Source organism: Oncorhynchus gorbuscha, linkage group LG16, assembly GCF_021184085.1.
Source record: "Oncorhynchus gorbuscha isolate QuinsamMale2020 ecotype Even-year linkage group LG16, OgorEven_v1.0, whole genome shotgun sequence".
Classification (NCBI taxonomy): domain Eukaryota; kingdom Metazoa; phylum Chordata; class Actinopteri; order Salmoniformes; family Salmonidae; genus Oncorhynchus; species Oncorhynchus gorbuscha.
The window spans coordinates 37,203,894-37,228,982 of NC_060188.1; the positions used below are offsets into that span (position 1 = coordinate 37,203,894).

Here is a 25,089-nt window from a genome sequence, read left to right on the forward strand (position 1 = left end):
AGCTCATATTCCTCCCTTTCTGTGTCAGCTCCACCTCTTATATACTGACGCTCCTCTCCGGCAGAGATCAGAGGCCGCCCACACACACACGACTGTTCTTCGTACAACGCAGCGTGATACACTTCACCAGGGCCTGTTCTGAAGGGCGGTCCTGTCCCCCTGTGTGACAGGCCTCTGTACAACTCTGTTCCACCACTCTCTCACGTTGAACGTCTTCAGATGTAGACTGATCCCTCTGAAATTGAAAAAACTAAAACACTAAGTAAGTGTTAATGCTAGGGGATGCAAATAGCCTGGCTACCCTATATTAATCATGGTTTTATGGGAGGACCGGTGCTGACCTAGTCTAATTAATTGTAGGCTTTATGTGGCTAGTAACCCTAGAGCGGTATCCGAATACTCATACTAACCACACTAACCTTTCTATTTGTGACCTAACCTATTGTGGAGGCCAGATCATCTGATGCAGCACTCCATCACTCTCCTTGGTCAAATAGGCCTTACACAACCTGGAAGGGTGTTTTGGGTCATTGTCCTGTTGAAAAACAAATGATAGTCCCACTAAGCACAAACCAGATGGGATGGCATATTGATGCAGAATGCTGTAGTAGCCATGCTGATTTAAGTGTGCCTTGAATTCTAAATAAATCACAGACAGTGTGGTGGTTAATTTATTTACTATCAAATGAGGAGAGACAAACTTATCACACAAGTCAGAGTTATATTTAAACTAAATCTTTATTCACTTATTAATAAGGGAGCAGGTCAATACAACACACACATATAAAGTTAATCTATTGAGTGCTCTATGTTAATGATAGCTGGTCGACGTTGAGAGCCCCAAGACAAAGATACAAAGGTATTTTATAGCCAAGATACACCCCCTTCAGTCTACATGCCAAACAACAGATGTATGGTATGGGTCACAAGGTTAAGATGTGTATGAAAGATACTTATAATTCACAGCAGACAGTATCTTCTGTAAAAAAAATATAATTGTGTAGAGACCAGGGTCTGGCCCTGGAGTCATCTCTCTTTGGTATCTCATAGAACAGAAACATTAACTGCAGTCTCTTTAGGTTTTATCACCCAACAGACATAAAAAATCTCCTGTCAGTGTTAAATCTCCCAGAGGCCCACTTTCAGTTCACACAGACACGATAGAGTTATAAGAACCCTCTATTCTGTTGCAACCATTTGATGCAATAAAATAATTATAACATAATCTTGTCATTTCTCTCACATTCCCCCACGGACCGACCCTGGCGGGCATGACCCACCGCATCACTGAATACTTTGTTGATCTGTTCCTCGGAAGGCAACCACCAGTCAGGGTTGGAGGCACAGTGCATTCGGATAAACTCTGTCTGAGGAGTAAAACAGAGACAAGTAAATATTTGTTAAGATTTTTATTTTATTTTTTATAATGAATAATCAACAATGAGATTTTGCAAACATCTGTTCACACATCTCTTTGGGAGTGTACATGTTGCTGTAGTAAACATACTGTACCTTTATTAGCATACCAAGTTGCCCTTTAACCCTAAAAGCGTCCCAAGGGGTCAAAAATGTCAGAAATTCGAAACCCTTTTTAAAACTCCTTTTGAAATGTTAGGACTTTGTCAATAAACTTGTTGCCAACAAACTAAAAACATTTACCATAATTTCTGTTTTGATATGGAGGAATCTATCTTTGGATAATAGTCGTGTATACTAACCTTGTAACTCAAAATTATATATTTTATATTAGAGTTGTGTCTGATGTTCACACACTTACAGTTGAAGTGGGAAGTTTACATACACCTTAGCCAACTACATTTAAACTCAGTTTTTCACAATTCCTGACATTTAATCCTAGTAAAAATTCCCTGTCTTAAGTCAGTTAGGATCACCACTTTATTTTAAAAATGTGAAATGTCACAATATTAGTAGAGAGCTTTCATTTCTTTCATCACAATCCCAGTGGGTCAGAAGTTTACATACACTCAATTAGTATTTGGTAGCATTGCCTTTAAATTATTTAACTTGGGTCAAACGTTTTGGGTAGCCTTCCACAAGCTCCCCACAATAAGTGGGAATTTTGGCCCATTCCTCCTGACAGAGCTGGTGTAACTGAGTCAGGTTTGTAGGCCTCCTTGCACACGCTTTTTCAGTTTTGCCCACAAACTTTCTATAGGATTGAGGTCAGGGCTTTGTGATGGCCACTCCAATACCTTGAATTTATTGTCCTTAAGCCATTTTGCCACAACTTTGGAAGTACGCTTGCGGTCATTGTCCATTTGGAAGACCCATTTATGACCAAGCTTTAACTTCCTGACTGATGTCTTGAGATGTTGCTTCAATATATGCACATAAGTTTCCTACCTCATGATGCCATCTATTTTGTGAAGTGCACCAGTCCCTTCTGCAGCAAAGCACCCCCACAACATGATGCTGCCACCCCCGTGCTTCACGGTCGGGATGGTGTTCTTCGGCTTGCAAGCCTCCCCTTTTTCCTCTAAACATAACGATGGTCATTATGGCCAAACAGTTCTATTTTTGTTTCATCAGACCAGAGGACATTTCTCCAAAATGTACGATCTTTGTCCCCATGTGCAGTTGCAAACCGTAGTCTGGCTTTTTTATGCAGTTTTGGAGCTGTGGCTTCTTCCTTGTTGAGCGGCCTTCGGGTTATGTCGATATAGGACTCGTTTTACTGTGGATATAGAGACTTTTGTACCTGTTTCCTCCAGCTTCTCCACAAGGTCCTTTGCTTTTGTTCTGGGATTGATTTGCACTTTTCGCACCAAAGTACGTTTATCTCTAAGAGACCGAACGCGTCTCCTTTCTAAGCGTTATGACGGCTGCGTGGTCCCATGGTGTTTATACTTCCGTACTATTATTTGTACAGATGAACGTCGTATAGATGAACGTCGTTCAGGCGTTTGGAAATTGCTCCCAAGGATAAGCCAGACTTGTTGAGGTCTACAATTTTTTCCTGATTTCTTTTGATTTTCCCATGATGTCAAGCAAAGATGCACTGAGTGAGTTTGAAGGTAGGCCTTGAAACACATCCACAGGTACACCTCCAATTGACTCAAATTATGTCAATTATGTCAATTAGCCTATCAGATGTTTCTAAAGCCATAATCTGTCTGTAAACAATTGTTGGAAAAATGACTTGTGTCATGCACAAAGTAGATGTCCTAACTGATTTGCCAAAACTATTGTTGAAAATTTTGTTTTAATGACTCCAACCTAAGTGTATTTAAACTTCCGACTTCAACTGTATTTGCCCTCTCTTTGGCTAAAATGTTCCCACCTGATCTTGCCTACTCCTGCATGCCTTCCGGCTTTGTGGACAACGACTGCCAATTGTTAGGGCGGAGACATGAGCCTTTCGTCATTATATCCACAATCTCTGCCTAATATCGCCCATATTGGTGGCCTTCTTAGGTCGTATCGGTATGTCAGATTAGCTCAATCGCCAGTTTCTCCGCCTCTGAGTATCACAGAAACACCATTTTTTTAAATGAATAACAGACAAATGTTCATAACAAGTGGCTATGGATGAAATTGATTTTAAGAAATCTGTTCAAAACATGAAAAATACAACATCAAATTTCACTAGAATTGTGTGATTTTATTTATGTGTGTGACACACGTAAATAAATATTATGCTTATTTTGGCTAATTTAAACCATTTAATTGTGTAACAAAAGGTTAATAAAATAAAAAGTGTCACTGCTTGACAGACATTGTCTCTGCAATTATTACTAATTTGGGGTAAAAAACAACAACAACCTGTTGGTGCTTTTAGGGTTAATACAGATGTAGGACCTTAATCTGTTCACCTGTTGCAGTAGAACTTTCCTGCAGTGCATGACATTTTAAACTTGTACTGTATTTGAGGTTTAAAAAGGCTTTTGAAGTTAGTAATTTCCACTTTGAAATTTCTGATTTGATTTTCCCTTATGAAAATTGTATGAACCCCTACAAAATTGTCCATAATCTACATAATAATTCACATTTCCTGTTGGTTCAGGATTATTTTCCTGCTTGTAGCAAACTGGCTCAAATTAAGATCCTATATCTGTACCATACCTGTTGCTTTAGTACACATCTCTTTAGTAGGATACATGTTGCTTTAGCACACATCTCTTCAGTAGAAATAACACCAGTACCTCTGAGGCAGGTGACTTTGACAGGGTTGAGGGGCTGTCTCTCCGGTCCAGGCTCTCCTGGGTGAACCGAGCGCTTCCTTTTGCCCAAGCCGCACGAGTACTTGAGCTCATCCGTGGTGAAGACGAAGCGGATCAGGTAGCGCAGCAGCCGCCGGCCGTCCTTCTTGGACGAGTTGACAGCCTCGTCCCACTGCTTGTTGGTGAAGAAGAGAGGGTAGTTCCCCAGGAGCTGTTTTACTGCCCTGAGGAGGGGTACGAAGAACGGAAGAGGGTGAGGATGACAGGAGGCTAGTAAAGGGAGGACGGTGCATAATGTCTCAAATGGGTTGAACGGAATGGTATCAAACCATGTGTTTGATTCCATTTCTTATCCCATTTAAAGTGCCACCTTCCAGTACTGGTGAGAATGGTACAACTTAGTTATGAGCTCTGAGTACGCTGCCATAGAGCCATCAGGTTAGGGTTAAATTCCATTTCAGTTCAGCTAATTGAGGAAGACAACTGAAATTTATTATCAATTTTTTTCCTCGTTGAAAGGCAATGAAAGGAAAAGGAAAATTAGAATTGGATTACAGTTGACTTCCTGAATTGACTACATTTAAATGGAATTGATCCCAACCCTAATACACTAACAGGGTAATGAAAAGTGCATTCATACTTTCAAAGCATTCAGAAGTGCAGTCATTCACGCGTTAGAACAAGGTCGTTAACTTCATGCTTAATGTGTAATGGAGAACTATGATATTTTTCAATTTCTCAATTAAATCAAAAGCATTATTTGTGTTACACATCTGATATATAGCTAACAATAACACATTCCAATATTTGTAAAGCCATTGCCCAATAGAACATTAAGTGATTCCCAGGAAAAGGCGGTGTTATGCAACACAGATGCAAGATAATATTTTCAAAACCTTTTTAGAGAAGCTGATTTGAATGGCACATTCACATCTTGTGCCACTAGTTTTAGGTTGATACTATATACAGTACAGTGCATTCGAAAGAATTCAGACCCCTTGACTTTTTCCACATTTGGTATGTTACAGCCTTATTCTAAAATGATTTAAATTGGGGTTTTTCCTCACACAAGAAGCAGTGCAGGTCCTAATCCAGACACTCGTCATATCTCGTCTGGTCTACTGCAACTCTACGTTGACTGGTCTCCCTGCTTGTAATTTATCCAAAACGCCACAGCCCATTTGGTGTTCAACCTTACCAAGTTCTCCCATGTTACCCTGTTCCTCCGTACACTCCACTGGCTTCCAGTCGAAGCTCGCATCCACTACAAGACCATGGTGCTTGCCTACGGAACAGCAAGTGGAAGTGTCCCCCCCTACCTTCAGACTATGCTCAAACCCTCAATGAACGAAAATATAAATGCAACATGCAACAATTTCAAATATTTTACTGAGTTACAGTTTATATTAAGGAATTCAGTCAATTTAAATAAATTCATTAGGCCCTAATCTATGAATTTCACATGACTGGGAATACAGATATGCATCTGTTTGTCACAGATACCTTGGAAAAAAGGTAGGGGGCGTGGATCAGAAAACCAGTCAGTATCTGGTGTGACTACCATTTGCAGCGTGACACATCTCCTTTGCATAGAGTTGTTGATCAGGATGTTGATTGTGGAATGTTGTCCCACTGCTCTTCAATGGCTGTGCAAAGTTGCTGGATATTGGCGGGAACTGGAACACGCTGTCATACATGTTGATCCAGAGCATCCCAAACAGGCTTAATGGGTGACATCTGGTGAGTATGCTGGCCATGGAAGAACAGGGCCATTTTCAGCTTCGAGGAATTGTGTAGAGATCCTTGGGGCTGTGCATTAATATGCTGAAACATAAGGGTGATGGCGACAGATGAATGACACAACAATGGGTCTCAGGATATTGTCACATTGTCCCTGCATTCAAATTTCCATCGATAAAATGCTATTTTTTCTGTAGTTTATGCCTGCCCATACCATAGCCCCACTACCACAAAGTTCACAACATCAGCAAACCACTCGCTCACATAACGCCATACACGCTGCCTGCCATCTGCCAGGACAGTTGAAACTGGAGAAGAGCATACTTTTCCAGTGGTCATCAAAGGTGAGCATTTGCGCCTGAAGTTGGTTACAACGCCGAACTGCAGTCAGGATAAGAACCTGGTGAGGACGACGAGCACACAGATGAGCTTCCCTGAGATGGACAGTTTGTGCAGAAATTCTTCGGTTTTGCAAACCCAGTTCCATCAGCTGTCCGGGTGGCTGGTAGCAGGTGAAGAAGCCAGATGTGGAGGTCCAGGGCTGGAGTGGGTTACACATGGTCTGTGGTTGTGAGGCCGGTTGGATGTTCTGCCATATTCTCTGAAGCGGTAGAGAAATTAACATAAAATTGTCTGGCAACAGCGCTGGTGGACATTCCTGCAGTCAGCATGCCAATTGCACGCTCCCTCAACTTGAGACATCTGTGTCATTGTGTTGTGTGACACATCTGCACATTTTAGAGTGGCCTTTTATTGTCCCCAGCACAAGGTGAACCTATGTAGTTTAATCAGCTTCTTGATATGCCACGCCTGTTAGGTGGATGGATTATCTTGGCAAAGGATAAATGCTCACTAAAAGGCATATAAACACATTTGGTGCACAAAAAAGAGAAAGCATTTTGTATGGAAAATGTCTGGGATCTTTTATTTCAGCTCATGAAACAGGGGACAAACACTGCATGTTGTGTTTATATTTTTGTTCAGTGTACAGTGGTTCGTCCTTTAAAAGTTGCAGCATACCGCGGCGCAGCTTGCATGGTGCCGCAGAATTCTATGGCACGTTATTTAAGTGTCAACCACTGGTATCATTAGTGCTAGTTTGACCACCAGAGGGCATCTTTTAGAAGCATTTGATAGCCTTCAATAGTGGCTGTACTTCAGAATTTAAAACATTTTATTGTAAGAAGTTCAACCTACCCATATGGGACTGATTTTAAGAAATTTTGCTTAATTAATTTGCTTAATATTATAGTGTTTCTATTCCAAGAAAAACAAAAAAAACCTCTGGGTTTCTGTTAGGATGGAATAGAAAATATGGCGCTGTATGATGAGGCTACAGTACTGGTCAATTTAGCTAAAGAATCCCCGTGTCGTGTGGGCAGGCCAGTCATGTATAGCTGTACCTGAAATTTTGGTGACCTTTTCTGATACTTTTGAGACACGGTTCAATCCCTCCTTGGGGCACTACTTCATTGAGTAAATAAAACACTAAACAATCACAACACAGTAACTACTGGTCACTCAATTATGTATTATTATTCTAATATATATCAATTATAGAATTGTGTCGGTTATTAATGATAAACCTTTAAGCTGCACTCTTCCTCCCCCCATCTCTCTATTTTTCAGCTCTAGATGGTTGCAGGTCTGCCAACTTCCTTCTGGTTACACATTGTATTCTGAGAAATATCCAATAAAGCAAAGACATTGCTTTAACTGTGAATCTACTTTATTGCAGATATTCTCCTCAAATAAAATGGAGCATAGACAAAATAAACAAGTTATTACAATTTATTTACATTGGGTCTAATGTGTGTGTGAGAGATGTGTGTTTTTCAACAAAGCACACAACATTTCCTAAAACTGTACACATTAAGCAAGTATTTTACAATATTATCAATCATACGTTGATTTGATAGATATTTAAAGTAATTATGCAGATATTGATCATGGATATATAGGAGTAGATATCTTCAATCCTCAAATAAAATGGAGCATACATAAAATAAACAAGTAATTACAACTTATTTACATTGTGGATAATGAGTGTGTGTGTGTATACGTTTTATTTTTCCTTGTCAGCCACCCATCTCTGCTTTGTCAGTCTTGATAGGCCCAATGTATGCACTTCTGGGTGAGGCTGTCAGTCAGTGGAGGAGTGCATGGCAGATCTGAAAGAGAAATGCACAAAGTGACAGTAAGTATATAGCTCAACAACATGTCTGTGTGTACATCTGGTTGGTGGGAATCCTCAAAAGTTTCTCCCCCCACGGCCTGTGTAATAGGAACTGGTGCAGCCGATAAATGAAATACCAAAGCAGAAGACTGCAGCTGAACTGCTGGCGGTGGTAGATCTAAAAGTGAGAGGCACCATTTTCTTAACTAACAATAATCATACTACTACAGTGGCTTGCGAAAGTTTTCACCACCTCTTGGCATTTTTCCTATTTTGTTGCCTTACAACCTGGAATTCAAATAGATTTTTGGGGGGGTTTGTGTCATTTGATTTACACAACATGCCTACCACTTTGAAGATGCAAAATATTTTTGTGTGTGAAACAAACAAGAAATCGGTTTTAAAAAACAACATAAAACTCAGAAAGCGTGCATAACTATTCACCCCCCCAAAGTCAATACTTTGTAGAGCCACCTTTTGCATCAATTACAGTTGCAAGTCTCTTGGGGTATGTCTCTGTAAGCTTGGCACATCTAGCTACTGGGATTTTGCCCATTCTTCGAGGCATTATTTTTCCCCACCCTTCAAGTTGGATGGGTTCCGCTGATGTACAGCAATCTTTAAGTCATATCACAAATTCTCAATTGGATAGTTTTGCAAGGCACTGTAAAATAGCCTGAATGAGTGTAAGGCCTAGATTCAACCAGATCAAGTGTTAACCGTCAATAGCTGAACACCCGCATGATGTTTTGGTGATGTCTGAGGTGTAACTGCATTGGATCTGTCAAATCGGTAAGCAGCAATAATTGGGATTTCTATCAGCCTAATCGAGGTGTAGATTACATCTCATATTCCAGTGTTCTAACTTGTAAACAGGGTTGCATGAGATTAATGTTAATGCAACTCTGTGGCAATATTAGCTTTAGGTATAATGCCAGGAGCCGCTTGTGAATTTGACAGCTCTAACACAATTCCACCTAAGACACCACCAAAAACTATGTGGATGTTGGCTAAAGCGGACGTGATAAAATAATTATACAACAAAACAAATTGAGTGACTGAGTGAGTATACGTGTGTTTGACAATCACATCACACTGCTTCAGGTCTACAAGCCTCTGGAAGTTCCAGCGTGCCACTCCAGGCCTGGTATAGCTTGGTGGAAATACGGTTACCTGTCACCCACCGAGCAGGTTGGCAGATCTGAAAAATTGGCAAAATATTTTTTTTTTATGACAATGCCTTGACTACACACTGACCCAAACAGAACAGACTATGGGAGGAGCACAGTAGTACATAGAGCCATGACTATATGGAACTCCACTTCAAGTAACACACACAAGCAGTAAAATTAGATTGAAAAAAAAACCCCAGATAAAAATACACCTTATGGAACAGCGGGAACTGTGAAGAGACACATGCATACACACGATAACATACATCTTGTTAACAAACTATAGTTTTGGCAAGCTGGTTAGGACATCTACTTAAATGTCACTTAAGTCATTTTTCCAACAATTGTTTGGAAGCAGATTATTTCACTTATAATTCACTGTATCACAATTCCAGTGGGTCAGAAGTTTACATACACTAAGTTGACTGTGTCTTTAAACAGCTTGGAACATTCCAGAAAATTATGGCATGGCCTTAGAAGCTTCTGATAGGCTAATTGACATATTTTGAGTCAATTGGAGGTGTACCTGTGGACGTGTTTCAAGGCCTACCTTCAAACTCCGTGCCTCTTTGCTTGACATCATGGGAAAATCAAAAGAAATCAGCCAAGACCTCAGAAAAACAAGTTTAGACCTCCATAAGTCTGGTTCATCCTTGGGAGCAATCTCCAAATGCCTGAAGGTAACACGTTCATCTGTACAAACAATAGTACGCAAGTATAAACACCATGGGACTACGCAGCAGTCATACCGATCCGGAAGGAGACGCGTTCTGTCACCTAGAGATGAACGTACTTTGGTGCAAAAAGTGCAAATCAATCGCAGAACAGCAAAGGACCTTGTGAAGATGCTGGAGGAAACAGGTACAAAAGTCTCTATATCCACAGTAAAGCGAGTTCTGTAATCGACATAACCTAAAAGGTCGCTCAGCAAGGAAGCCACTGCTCCAAAACTGGCATAAAAAATACAGACTACGGTTTGCAACTGCACATGGGGACAAAGATTATACTTTTTGGAGAAATGTTCTCTGGTCTGATGAAACAAAAATAGAACTGTTTGGCCATAATGACCAAATGGGTCTTCCAATTACACACCCCAAGCATACTTCAAAAGTTGTGGGAAAATGGCTTAAGGACAACAAAGCCAAGGTATTAGAGTGGCCACCACAATACCCTGACCTCAACACTGTAGAAAATGTGTGGGCAGAACTGAAAAAGCGTGTGCGAGCCAGGAGGCCTCCAAACCTGACTCCGTTACACCTGCTCTGTCAAGAGGAATGGGCCAAAATTCAGCTAACTTATTGTGGGAAGCTTGTGGAAGGCTACCCGATACATTTGACCCACATTAAAACAATTTAAAGGCATTGCTTAAAAGCAATGCTACCAAATACTAATTGAGTGTATGTAAAACCTCTGACCCACTGGGAATGTGATTAAAGAAATAAAAGCTGAAATAAATCATTCTCTCTACTATTATTCTGACATTTCACATTCTTAAAATAAAGTGGTGATCCTAACTGACCTAAGACAGGGAATTTTTACTAGGATTAAATATCAGGAATTGTGAAAAACTGAGTTTAAATGTATTTGGCTGAGGTGTATGTAAACTTCCGACTTCAACTGTATGTGGTATTAGAGTAGTGGCATCAGAGCACACATTTAATGTGTTGTGAATGTAATGTTTTTAAAATTGCATAACTGCCTTAATTTCGCTGGACCCGAAGAGTAACTGCTGTCTTGGCAGGAGATAATGGGGATCCATAATAAATTCAACAAAGTAATTACGTTTGTGTGTGTGTATCTGACAACCCATGCAGCCGACTTCATTTTCCCAACTGCTCATTGTACTTGTCCTTGGAATCTGATGTGTCATTATGACTTAGAAGTATCAACCTGACCACATCCTTGTAGTAGGACAGTCAGTGATTAGCTTTGGAAAAAAATACTATCAACAGTGTACAGTAAAAAGAATATCAAATATTCAGATCTGGAATGACAAGTAGGCTAAATCATGTGAAGTTACAAACCTCTAGGGCTTAGTCTACACTCAAGTTCAATAAAGGATGCAGGACATGAGCTCGAGGACCATGCCTCAGGACTACCTGGCCTGACAACTCCTGGCTTTCCCTGTCTCCAGTCCACCTGGTCGTCCTGCTGATCCAGTCTCTGCTGTTTCTGTCTGCAGCTATGGAACCCTCACCGGCGGTACTACCTTGTCCCAGACCCACTGTTTGATCCGGTCTCTCTCTACCGGACCTACTGTCTCAAGCTCTAAATGCTCAGCTATGAAGAGCCAACTGTAATTTACTCCTGAGGTGCTGAACTATTGCACCCTCTTATAACCCTCTATTATTTGACACTGCTTGTCATCTATGAACATTTAAACATCTTGAAGAATAATCTGGCCTAAATGGCTGTACTCTTTTATCATCTCCACCACCACAGCCAAAAGAGGACTGGCCACCCCTCAGAGGCTGGTTCCTCTCCAGGTTTCTTCCTTAGGTTCCTGCCTTTCTGGGGAGTTTTTCCTAGACACTGTGCTTCTACGTCTGCGTTGCTTGCTCGTTGGGGTTTTAGTCAGGGTATCCGTCTAAGCACTTCGTGACAACTGCTGATGTAATAGGGGCTTATACATTTGATAGGTTTCTTGTATATGCTTCTATTCATGTCTAAATACGATATATTGAGTTGTCTTACATTTCCTCAATAGGAAGTTGTACCTTAAGCCAACAATGTTTCCTGGACTTTTCTGCTGGGGACAGGGGGCTCAAAAGGTTCTACAGCTGCACCATTGAGAGCATCCTGACCGTAAGGCACTACAGAAGGTAGTGCGAATGGCACAGTACATCACTGGGGCCAAGCTTCCTGCCATCCAGGACCTATATAATAGGCAGTGTCTGAGGAAAGCCCATAAAATTGTCCGAGACTCCAGTCACCCAAGTTATAGACTGTTCTCTCTGCTACCACACGGCAAGCGGTACCGGAGCGCCAAGTCTAGGACCAAAAGGCTCCTCAACAGCTTCTACCCCCAAGCCATTAGACCGCTATACAATTCATAAAAATCATCACCGGTCAATTTACATTGACCCCCCCTCTTGTACACTGCTGCTACTTGTTGTTTGTTTGTTCCCTATGCAGTCACCTCACCCCCACCTACATGTACAGATTACCTCAACTAGCCTGTACCCCTGCACACTGACTCGGTACTGGTGCCCCCTGTATATAGCCTCATTATTCTTACTGTGTTACTTTTTATTTTAGCCTACTTGGTAAATACGTTCTTCTTCTTGAACTGCACTGTTGGTTAAGGGCTTGTAAGTAAGCATTTCACGGTAAAGTCTACACTTGTTGTATTCGGCGCATGTGGCAAATACAGTTTGATTTGAGTGAGGCTTCCAAATTTGAGGTTAGCTAGCTAGCAGCGCCAGCATGTTAGCTATTAAAGTATCCAGCAACAACACTTTTTTTCTGGTCTTTCCTGCTCGGAACAGGGGGCTTCCGGTTTGGTAACGGAGGGCCTAGAAAATTGGAATATTAACAATAATTAGTGTCCACATTTATGAATGAAATTCAATATGGGTTAGCTGTGTATCTCACATGTTTGAGAATTGCTGATGATATACTGTATGCCTATTTTCCTTTGAAAATCTGCCACCAAACCACACAATTATTTCTAGTGAGAGTGCACACAACCATTAACTTATTTTACCAAGTCAAAACTAACATAATTTTGTCAAGGGACGAACAACAACAACGCTAGCCTACTGCACCCCACAATCAACCAACTTGCCAACTAGTAGTAACAAAGCTATATTGTTGTAATTCAGTAATACTGTAATGTTACTGTAGCCTACTAACGTTATACATCACATTATTATCCACCTAGCTAGCTAGTGATAGCTTAGCTAGCTCCAAAGAAACAACCAATGAATGACAACAGGCTTTAAACTACATTTCGACCTATCTAGCTTGTATGACTGCATGTAAAACAACTTTACAGGAGTACAAAGTTTGAAAGCAAAGTTGACTTACCAGTATGCTGCTCTCTCGGGAACACGAGTGAGGCATCTAGATATGAGGTTAGCTAGCATGTTAGATATGAACGTATCTATCCAGCAACAATGTCGAGGTCAAAAACGAAAGAACACATGTTAAGACATGCTGACGTCGTAAAATAAATCAAATCGGACTGGAGCGATGCATCCTGATACAAGGGTAGCTAGCCCCGTTAACATTAGATCATGTTAGATATGAAAGTATCTATCCATCAACAATCTGACGATGCAGCTATTCCTGTTTACAAAGTGTGCGTCCCTCCCCCTTCCCACGTCCTACATCCTGCATGGAGAAGCGCCACTGAGTCAACATGTGACCAGAATTATATTACATTCGGTTGGTTTACAAACCACATTGTCTGGGCGGTTTAGCAAAATAATGCCCGGCTGCCGCACGCGGGAACCGCCTGATGAAAGAGGAAGGAGTAGGCTGTCCTTGTAAATAAGAATCTGTTCTTAGCTGATTCCATATGTGTTATTTCATAGTTGTGATGTCTTCACCATTATTCTACAATGTAGAAAATATTAAAAAATAAAGAAAAACTCTGGAATGAGTAGGTGTGTCGAAACTTTTGACTGGTATTTGCTTAATTAATTTAATTTAAATTGTGGTGCTTCTATTCCAAGAAAAACAAAAACCCTCTGGGTTTCCGTTAGGATGGAATGGAAAATATGGCGTTGTACAACATGACGGTCAGGAGTAGGCTACAGTACTTGGCTATTTAGCTAAAGAGACCAGGGTTCAATTACCTGATGGGAGGAAGGAGTATGCTGTCCTTGTAAATAAGAATGTATTCTTAACTGACTTGCCTAGTTAAATAAAGGTTGTGTAGAGGACTGCTAATTCTTATGTAGGTGACATTACACTACTATAGCTGGGACAACGTATTTTCATAGTAAAACAGGTTGGGCCCCATACAGGATATCTCTCACACACACACTCACTTAGATCATCCAGAACACTGACACAACAGGATACTCCTAGCCACAGGTGCTAGCCGGCAGTTCGGCCACAACTCCACTGAAGATAGGGACGCACACACATTACACACGGACTCTTGAGGACAGGACAGGGACGCATACGCTCTTACACACTGACCCCAGAAGACAGGGACGACGCACATACAGTACACACATAGCTGCCGAGGACACCCAGATAAGACACCCACAGACTGGCAGAAAGCCTAGACTTAGAGACAAACTAGCACACACACATAATCTCCCTCCCAGCCGAACATTGTGTGACTGAAGATAGCGCACACACCAGATCTCCTTTTCAGCTGAACATGGTGTGACGACCAAGAACAGGCATGGCAGGATTCTACGATGACGGACAGACAACAGAGCCAATGCCGGATGACTACACCCCAGCCTGATCCAATCCGAAGATCCGATCTCCTAGAAATCAACCTACTTTCTGTTGTGTATATGAAGCTTGTACTCACTGTTAGCAAGGTTCCTTTTTGCTAGTCTCTGATGAGCTAACAGAGGGGCCCGTATATACGCTGTACCAGATATCTTTACTCTGAATAAACCTGTCGCTTGTCGTACAATCTACCACCTTGTCTGAATCGATCCTTAACCGGCTCACCCTTCTACATATCCTTTTATCAACAGTTGCAGTAAGAGTATAACATTTCTACACCTAATTGTATAATTGTAGTCTAACCAATACCCAAACAGAGATTCAGTGAAAATAAAAATCTAATTGATTTATCAAGACCAATCCCTATGCTTGTCTCAGAGCAGTGCTAAAATAGTTGTAGGCTATTGCTTCAAATCCTATTGCTTCTAACTGCAATATGCTCTTTAAATAAATAAGACCTACACCACTTTAACAGCACATTACTCAATACTAGCGAGACTCATGTCGCCTACAGTATATTGAAAAATATGATGTGACTCTCCGCCAACAATTACATATAGAGGATTGGAGGATTCTAAATTAAAACCAAAAGCCGCCTCGTGGGCCTCCCAGTGGTGGCCAGCACGGGTATCGAACCTGCATCTGTTTGCACTGTAGGAGCCACCATCCACTCCGGAGCCCCATCCACAAAGTATCAACTGACTATCCTACCGATCCTCGACTTCGGCGATGTCATCTACAAAATGGCTTCCAACACTCTACTCAGCAAACTGGATGCAGTCTATCACAGTGCCATCCGTTTTGTCACTAAAGCACCTTATACCACCCACCACTGCGACTTGTATGCTCTAGTCGGCTAGCCCTCGCTACATATTCGTCGCCAGACCCACTGGCTCCAGGTCATCTACAAGTCCATGCTAGGTAAAGCTTCGCCTTATCTCAGTTCACTGGTCACGATGGCAACACCCATCCGTAGCACGCGCTCCAGCAGGTGTATCTCACTGATCATCCCTAAAGCCAACACCACAAAAGGGAGGCAAACAAAATGGCTAGAGCAGAGAAACAGTCATAGTAGTGAGTTATCTCCAGTGGTGATTTTACAAATTATATTTGTTTTAAACATGAGCTGATTAAAAAAAGAGGAGGAGGACCATGTCTTGCCAGTCACTGGGCGCACATATTGATGCAACAGGGAAAGCCCACCTTCAAATTAATTGGGTTGAGGTCAGGTCATCTGATGCAGCACTCCATCACTCTCCTTGGTCAAATAGCCCTTTCACAGTCTGGAGGTGTGTTTTGGGTCATTGTCCTGTTAAAAAAACAAATGATAGTCCCACTAAGAGCAAACCAGATGGGATGGCGTATTGCTGCAGAATGCTGTGGTGGCCATGCTGGTTAAGTGTTCCTTGAATTCTAAATAAATCACAGACAGTGTCAGCAGCAAAGCACCCCCACACCATCACACCTCCTCCTCCATGTTTCACGGTGGGAACCACACACGTGGAGATAATTTGTTCACCTACTCTGCGTCTCAGAAAGACATGGCGGTTGGAACCAAAAATCTCCAATTTGGACTCATCAGACCAAAGGACAGATTTCCACTGGTCTAATGTCCATTGCTCGTGTTTCTTGGCCCAAGCAGAAATTCGACCATGAAGGCCTGATTCACACAGTCTCCTCTGAACAGTTGATATTGAGATGTGTCAGTTACTTTTATTTGGGCTGCATTTATTTGGGCTGCAATTTCTGAGGCTGGTAACTCTAATGAACTCATCCTCTGCAGCAGAGGTAACTGGCTCTTCCTTTCCTGTGGCGGTCCTCATCATAGCATTTGGTGGTTTTTGCGACTTCACTTGAAGAAACTTTCAACGTTTTTGACATTTTCCGTATTGACTGACCTTCATGTTTTAAAGTAATGATGGACTGTTGTTTCTCTTTGCTTATTTGAGCTGTTAACTTTGCACACCTGTTAATTGAAATGCATTCCAGGTGACTCATGAAGCTGGTTAAGAGAATGACAAGAGTGTGCAAAGCTGCTAACGTTAGTTAAGATAACCACTGTGGCCGTAAATAACTTCACTGAGACGAACGCAGCGTTTCAAACAACTGGAAACTGGAAACTGGGAAAATGAGTTTCGACTGGCAAAAATGTATTTGAACGGTCATCCAACTTGGAATTCCAAATCCGAAACCTGGCATATTTTTAGAACTCTGACTTTACAACCTGAAGATCACTACGTCATGATGTGAAGTTTAACTTGGAATTCCGAGTTGGATGACAGTTCAAAAATAGCTCGTTTTTTTCCGAGTTCACAATTGTCGTGAACGCACGGGAGTCGAAAGTCGAATGCTCTCGGAGGATGTGTTGGTACCATTCTTTAATCATGGCTGTGTTCTTAGACAAAATTGTGAGTGAGCCCACTCCCTTGGCTGAGAAGCAACCCCACACATGAATGATCTCAGGATGCTTTACTTTTGGCATGACACAGGAGCTTTTTTCTGGATGCCCCAAACAATTGGAAAGGGGATTCAGCAGAGAAAATTACTTTATCCCAGTCCTCAGCAGTCCAATACATCAATACACCTTTTGCAGAATATCAGTCTGTCCCTGATGTTTGTCCTGGAGAGAAGTGGTTTCTTTGCTGCCCTTCTTGACACCAGGCCATCCTCCAAAAGTCTTTGCCTCAACTGTGTGTGCAGATGCACTCACACCTGCCTGCTGCCATTCCTGAGCTAGCTCTGTACTGGTGGTTCCCTGATCCCGCAGCTGAATCAACTTTAGGAGACGGTAGAAGCCTTCTTCACAACAATTGAACCGCTCTCCTTGAAGTTCTTGATGATCCGATAAATGGTTGATTTATGTGCAATCTTACTGGCAGCAATTTGCCTGTGAAGCTCTTTTGTGCAAATTAATGATGACGGCACATGTTTCCTTGCAGGTAACCATATTTGACAGAGGAAGAACAATGATTACAAACACCCTCCTTTTGAAGCTTCCAGTCTGTTATCCCAACTCAATCAGCATGACAGAGTGATCTCCAGCCTTGTCCTCGTCAACACTTAAGAGAGAATCACTGACATGATGTCAGCTGGTCCTTTTGTGGCAGGGCTGAAATGCAGTGGAAATGTTTTTGGGGGATTCAGTTCATTTACATGGCAAAGGACTTTGCAATTAATCTGATCACTCTTCATAACATTCTTGAGTGCAAATTGCCATCATACAAACTGAGGCAGCAGACTTTGTGAAAATTACCTGGGATATGTGGGATGCTGGTGTCCCACGTGGCCAAAGGCCAGTGAAAATGCAGAGCGTCAAATTCAAATAAATTACTATAAAAATCAAGACTTTCATGAAATCACACATGTAAGATACCAAAGCAAACAATGCTATAATCTGAGAGTAGCACATCCGTAAACAAAGAGAGAAAACATATTTCAACCCTGCAGGTGCGACACAAAACGTAGAAATACAAATATAAATCATGCCTTACCTTTGACGAGCTTCTTCTGTTGGCATTCCAATATGTCCCATAAACATTACAAATGGTCCTTTTGTTCGATTAATTCTGTTGATATATATCCAAAATGTCCATTTATTTGGCGCGTTCGATCCAGAAAAACACAGGTTCCAACTTGTGACTACAAAATATCTCAAAAGTTACCTGTAAACTTTGCCAAAACATTTCAAACTACTTTTGTAATACAACTTTAGGTATGTTTTAAAGTGAATAATTGATCAAATTGAAGACGGGATGATCTGTGTTCAATACAGGAAGAAAACAAACTGACGCTACCTTTCTGGTCATGCGCTTCTAACAAACAGTACACTTGAAGTGACCCTCGTTTTGAACAGGGCTACTTCTTCATTACACAAAGGAAAAACCTCAACCAATTTCTAAAGACTGGTGACATGCACTGGAAGCGGTAGAAACTGCAAAAAGGTCCCTTGGAAATCTGGATTCCCAATGAAACCAAATTGAAAAGAGAGTGACCTCAAAAAATATATATTTTTCCTCTGGGTTTCGCCTGCTACATATGTTCTGTTATACTCACAGACATGATTCAAACAGTTTTAGAAACTTCAGAGTGTTTTCTATCGAAATCTACTAATGATATGCATATCTTATCTTCTGGGGATGAGTAGCAGGCAGTTGAATTTGGGCATGCATTTCATACGGATGTGAAAATACTGCCCCCTGTCATCAAGAAGTGAATATTTGTGTCATTCTAAAAACTTTTGGTTAATAATATATCTGTGAGAATATCCAAGGGGCTTTTATATAATTCTAAATTAATAATAATAATAATCGCTTTGTTTAAAAATATATATATATTTTCAAATAACGTAAAACGAGCGTGAAAAAGGCCATTCTTGAACATGGGGTGAGACATTGTTACTAATTTGTAAATAAAGCCAGTTTGTTATTTAGAATAATTTCTTTCTGTTTTTAGAGGGAGAGAAACCAAAAACCTACAGTCATCTCATGGGTCTCCCAGTTGAGGCCGGCACAGATATTGAACCAGCATCTGTAACAACACAGCTTGTACTGCTATGCAGTGTCTTAAACCATTGCGTCACTCAGGCACTGTATAACATGAGTGGTCGGGAGTGGGCTACAGTACTACAGTAAGATAAAAATAATCCTAACAAAACAAAATAATAAAAATCTTAGTGTAACAAAAGTTTTAGTAATTAATACTGAAGTCGTGCACAATTATCAGTTCCAATTTAGGTTTATGTCGCCCATTCATTGTTAGTTAGAGACACAGTAGAACCCAAAAGCAAAATCAGTGCTCTAACTCCACCCTTGCGCTGGTCTGGAGCAATGAAGTGGTGACGCAGGGTACTGTACTAAACCACAAATTACCTCAAAGTCGCACAGCGTAATCGCAAAACTTTTAGTGGAGCAATCACTGTATGTTAAGCCTATTCCCTATAGTCACCTGGCACTACTTTGTAATGTCTGTACATTTAAATGTTATGTTCCTAATTTGTCCTTTTTTGTATCTCTCTACCAGACTACCACAGCCTTGTTATCCACATCCTATCTTCAAGGCCTTATAAGCCACAACTCCTAAGACATCCTTGGTAACCTTGCCACCGGCCTTACTAGCCCTACAAAATCACCATTCCAAACCCTCCCCACTGTGTGTGTGATACTCCTAAACCTGGATTCCTGTGTAATCTCCTCATTTGCATTCTGACTGATGCTCCATGGTGGCAACAACAGTCCTGAACGTAGATTACTCTGTCCTAGTCATTTTCCTCTGCAGGGTTTTGTTTCTCCCGAACCCTAAAGCCTGTGGCAGTATGGGAGCAGTCCAATCAAAACCAGTCACCGGGTTTCTGGAATGTCAAAAACAACATTCTTCTGATGTTGCATAAATGCTAATTAGTTAATGTACTCTTATGTTTACAATGAGAAGCAAAACTATCAGCTCCATAATTTTTTTTTTCTTTTTCTCATAATTCTCATGCTGAGAAAGCAACACGGGTGTTTAGGTGATATTTGATTAAGGCCAATTCCTTAAAGACAAAAACTAAGGAGCTTTAACACCAAAGTGGTTTTGTGCGGATATTCTGAACTCCCCCTTAGTTTAGACTGGTGTGAACACTATCGGCACCTGGGAGCGCACTAAACAATGAACTGTGGTTTGCTAAAAAAAGGGGGGGGGGGTTTGGTCTGATTCCATTCAGACCATGGTGCGGTTCGCTGCAGGTTTGAACACAGTCTGGACCAAACACAAGAAAAGAACCAGAGATGGGCAGTATTGCTGGTTTGACTGCCAGCATTTTATGAAATGCACGCAGTACCATAACTTTCTCTGAAACATTGAGTAGCAGTGCATATGATGCAGATTAGGGAGCTATATTGGGGATACAGGCTACTGACTATAGCTTATTCATGTCTCAGAGCGGCTATTACTCTGTTTCCTCACGCATGTTGGAAGACCAAAAAAAAGTCATACGAAGTTTGGGACAAGATATGCTTCTTGAGAATCATAGATAGATTTAAGCATTTTTCTCCAATAAACAAAGGACACGTGGTTTTGTTTAGGCATTTTAGTTAGTTTGACATTTGGCAATGTGAAACCAACTAAGACCAAATAACAAAAATACAATGTCACAAATAACTGATCTCTGATTCAAACTATAGCGCAGAACAGTAAATAATTGAGGGGTCATTAAGTTACATAAAAAACATATTGAAAACACAAACCTCATATGTTGTCTGTTCTTCTTCCTGTAGAGAGAGAGAGAGAGCGCTATTAGATATAGAAGTTCACCCTGGTGTCTTATTTTGCATTTGTTATGTAACATCTATAATATAATATAATATACACATTATGACCACTGAAACATACAGCATCAAACAGTAGAGTACAGTATCTGACAGAACTGGAACAGACAAAGAGTATTTATTTTTATAAAAACATGTGTGTTTTATGACAAACTGCTTGCTTACCTCGGTTTGTTGCTCCTGTGACATGGGCTGTATAAACTGGTTATGGTGCTGGAGAACAGTCTTGAAGAAGTCCAGCACAGTCTGGCAGGGAGCTGGAAGGAGATCAAGGGCTTCATTTATAAAACCCATCAAAAATATTTCATTGTAAATTCTGCGTCTGACAAAAGTCACGGCAACAATGTGATTTACTTAATCTTGACATGAAAAGTAATGTACGACACCACATTGTGTTGGTGCTATGTCATTATTGTGTAATCATTAGCCACATGTATGCTGAGTCACAGGGAAAAAGCCCAAATCCATTGAGTGTTTTGTCTTGGGCAGCAAATTGAGCACATTGTCTCACTTAAGTTAAGACTGACGTGGTGCTTATTTCGTATCCACATACCAAGTCACCATCTCACATGAATATGCATAAACTGTAGAAATTGCCATTACTGTGCTTTATTATCCCGAAAGCCCTGTACTGTACCTGGTATGTTGTCCAGCTTGTTGTGCAGCTCTTCATTCTCCTTCTGCAGACACAGCATCTCCTGCTCCAGCTCCACACAGCGAGGGCAGCAGCTCTCCTCTTCCTCCTCCGGCAGGGTGGACGAGGGGTGGCCATAGGACTCCGAAGGGGCTGGGGAGCTCCAGCCCCCAAGGTTATTGCTGGGTGACACCCTAAACTCGGCCGATGGGACTCGCTCTCCCTCGAGGCCCAGGTCCGGGTGTGGCTGCTGGGGCCCGGAGAACAGGTAGTTCTGGAGGGACTTTGTGAAGATGTGCAGGAATGCGTATGTTTGTTTTTGGCTCCAGTGACTGTGCTGTGCTTCATCATCAGGATCAACGGTGGAGCTCTCCCTGGGCTGTGGCTTGCCCAGGTTGGGGCAGTGACCCACTTGACCCGCGTCTGGCTTTGACTCCCCCCCAGGCCTAGAGAGGCAGCTTTCCTACTGCTTGATGTGGGAGGTAACGGAGGAGGGCAGAGGATCTTGGGGCTCCACGAACCGGCCACCGTTGAGAAGAGTGAGTACACGGCTACACTCCTGTGCGAAAGCATCCAAGATGAGATGGTTTTCTAGAAGCAGAGGAGTCAAGACACAATGATAGCCAAGGCATTCAATATGACATTCAAGTCAATCAGTATATTTTGGCATCAACTTTTTGAGCACATTTCTACATTTCCGCTGTCCTGAATTACTTGTCCTGATTTACTAGTCCTGAATTACTTGTCCTGTTTCACTTGGCATTGAATTGATGGATCAAAAAACGGAGATCAGCATCAACTAGATCGGTTGTTTGTCATACTACTGTAGGATTGCTTGAGTTTTATCCCTTTCTCAGGCACCTCTACTTGACTCTCAGATTATGTATAAAGGTGTCACAGTGCAACATCCTGTTGAAGTCTGTCTGTTTCCGGCCGTGGGGGGCATCGTTACTAAATGGTTCTGTCAACCATTTGAGCTGTGCTACACTGGTTTCTGCATCGCTGCTCTGGCTTCCTCATCACCCACGTTCTCCCACTCTCTATCAGGTTTTTCCTCTTTCAAATGTTCTACCATCTTTTACAATAGTACAGGGACCTTCTATTCAATTGCACTCTTGTAAAGGAAGATGAGTCAGACCTCAATGTCTAGGCCTGTACTTGTCTATTTCTTGCCATTGCTGCCTCTGGTTCCTATTGCGGCCTAGTGCAGTCAAAAACATATTTTTTTTCTGTGTTTCATATATATTTCCACACTATGCGGTTGGAATTAGTTGATAGACCAATAAGAAAGTTCCAAACCTCTATGGCAATAACAGTTCGTTTTCAATTTTCTCCTCTCCCCTCAGATCACTCCCTGAAAGTCCTAGAGAAATTGTTGCTTGACAAAATTGGTCTTGCTAAGAAGATATTTGTTGTTTCTTTTTTATTTGAAAATACTGGGGCCATACTTGAGAACATAAGCAAGCATTGAAAGTCCAATGGGTTCTCATGCACAAAATGCCAATGAAAAGCGTAGATTAAAATTCATGTGAGAGAACGCTAAATTGTAGCTGGTCTCATCAGATAACATGGCACACGTTAGCCCTATGCTAACCTCACAACTTATCCACAACTTATCCAGGCACAACTTCTTCATCAGCCTATAAAAGATCTTCGACTTTATATCTGCCAACTAATGGCATTTCTTAAAATAGGTCAATCCCAAGGTTTTTTGTTTATTAGTTTCACACGCATCCATGTGCTTTTATGGGGAAAAATAAGTTTATTGTATATTGTAAAAAAGAAAAAAAGAAAAGGAGGACCTTATAGATTTGGCAAATAGCAGTCATGTAGGCTATCATTGTCAACCTTGCTTCTCAGTGGCACACACTGCTAAAGCAGATGACTCACAGCTGATACTGCACTTTAACCTTTTAACACTAACTTTTTTTTTCTTCTTTTTTTTGGTTGCCTACCTCCCTTATCTCACCTCATTTGCTCACATTGTATATAGACTTATTTTTCTACTGTATTATTGACTGTATGTTTGTTTTACTCCATGTGTAACTCTGTGATGTTGTATGGGTCGAACTGCTTTGCTTTATCTTGGCCAGGTCACAATTGTAAATGAGAACTTGTTCTCAACTAGCCTACCTGGTTAAATAAATGTGAAAAATAAATAGAAATAAAACGTGGGTTCAAGTCTACCTGGCTACCCGGACTATTTGCATTGTACTCTCTGTTTATCATATATTCATAGTCACTTTAACCATACCGACATGTACATATTATCTCAATTAGCCCGACTCAATTAGGCCAAATTTTTACTAGGATTAAATGTCAGGAATTGTGAAAAACTGAGTTTAAATGTATTTGGCTAAGTTGTATGTAAACCTCCGACTTCAACTGTAAATCAACATTTCAAAGGGGGGGGGGACTCATGTGAGATTCAAACCCTTCCACAATATGTGACCATTACGTGTACTAATCACTTTAAACAGAGATCATTTTGCCCAGTCAGTCAAATGATCATCAGAACATGCTGTTGGACTTCTGTATGTTAAGGACACTTCCCTTGATGAACAAGTTTTGGAACACTCCCAACTACCTCAACCACTTTAAATGGCTGATGCACTTGTGCCAGGATATAATCAGTGCTTACTGTTGAAGTTAGAATAGGGCTAACTTGTGCCATGTTATCCCATGGGACGAGCTACAATTTAGCGTTCGGTCACATGCAAGTAAATCGACGCTTTCCATTGGCTGATACGCATTTTGTGTGTGAGAACCCATTTCACTTTAAATGCATGCTTATGTTTGTAAGGTATATTTGTTACCCAGAAGTGATTTGACAGAGATACAATGGCTACATTGGGCCTTTAATAGACCAATAAGAAAGAGCGTTCCAAACCTCTCTGCCAACAACAGCTAGATGTCAATTTTCCCCTCCCCACTCCCAAACCGTCCTTGCAAAATTATTGCTAGAGAAATTGCTATTGGTAAGAAGCTAGTTTTATTCCCTTTTCATCATTTTAATTGAAAGCAATCACTTAATTGTTACCCAGAAATGATTTGATATTGAGATAAAAACGGCATTGGACCTTTTTAGTGTTGGGTTGCTGTTGAGAACTTTTGACATATGCATTTGATTTTATGTAAGCTGATGTCCTCCCCCTCCTCCTCCTCCTGAGGTTTGAAATAATATTTTAAAGATAAGCACAACGCAGAGGACGAGAGGACTAGAATAAACGATCAATGGAAATAGTGTTTTTTCTGTAATATCAATGGGTCAGAGATGGGAGGAATTTCAGTCCGGGACTCATAGCTACATGGCAAGTTGTCATTGTACCAAATTGTTTATGCATTGAATCTGAAATAGGATACTTGTTATTTGGCTATTGGTCCAGTTTTATTGCAAGGAATTAGAATTGGTCAACCACAGGCTAGGGCTGGGTTATAAAACTACATCCTGTCCCTTTGTTCTGTG

At 41.2% G+C, this 25,089-nt stretch overlaps 1 protein-coding gene and 1 long non-coding RNA gene across 2 annotated transcripts; both read right to left on the reverse strand.

Annotated features, from left to right (window-relative positions):
• Positions 1–730: 730 nt before the first annotated feature.
• Positions 731–22,698, reverse strand: LOC123999757 (BEN domain-containing protein 4-like). The gene is given in 5 exon segments (XM_046305785.1): positions 731–1,363; positions 4,164–4,392; positions 21,140–21,246; positions 21,627–22,214; positions 22,647–22,698. Coding segments are annotated over 5 exon segments (1,125 nt in total). The 3' UTR covers positions 731–1,214.
• Positions 7,633–13,693, reverse strand: LOC123999966. Its single transcript, XR_006832526.1, has 2 exons — positions 13,299–13,693; positions 7,633–8,092 (listed from the first exon to the last, which is right to left on the reverse strand). It is a non-coding gene; the product is annotated as an uncharacterized LOC123999966 (long non-coding RNA).
• Positions 22,699–25,089: the final 2,391 nt, after the last annotated feature.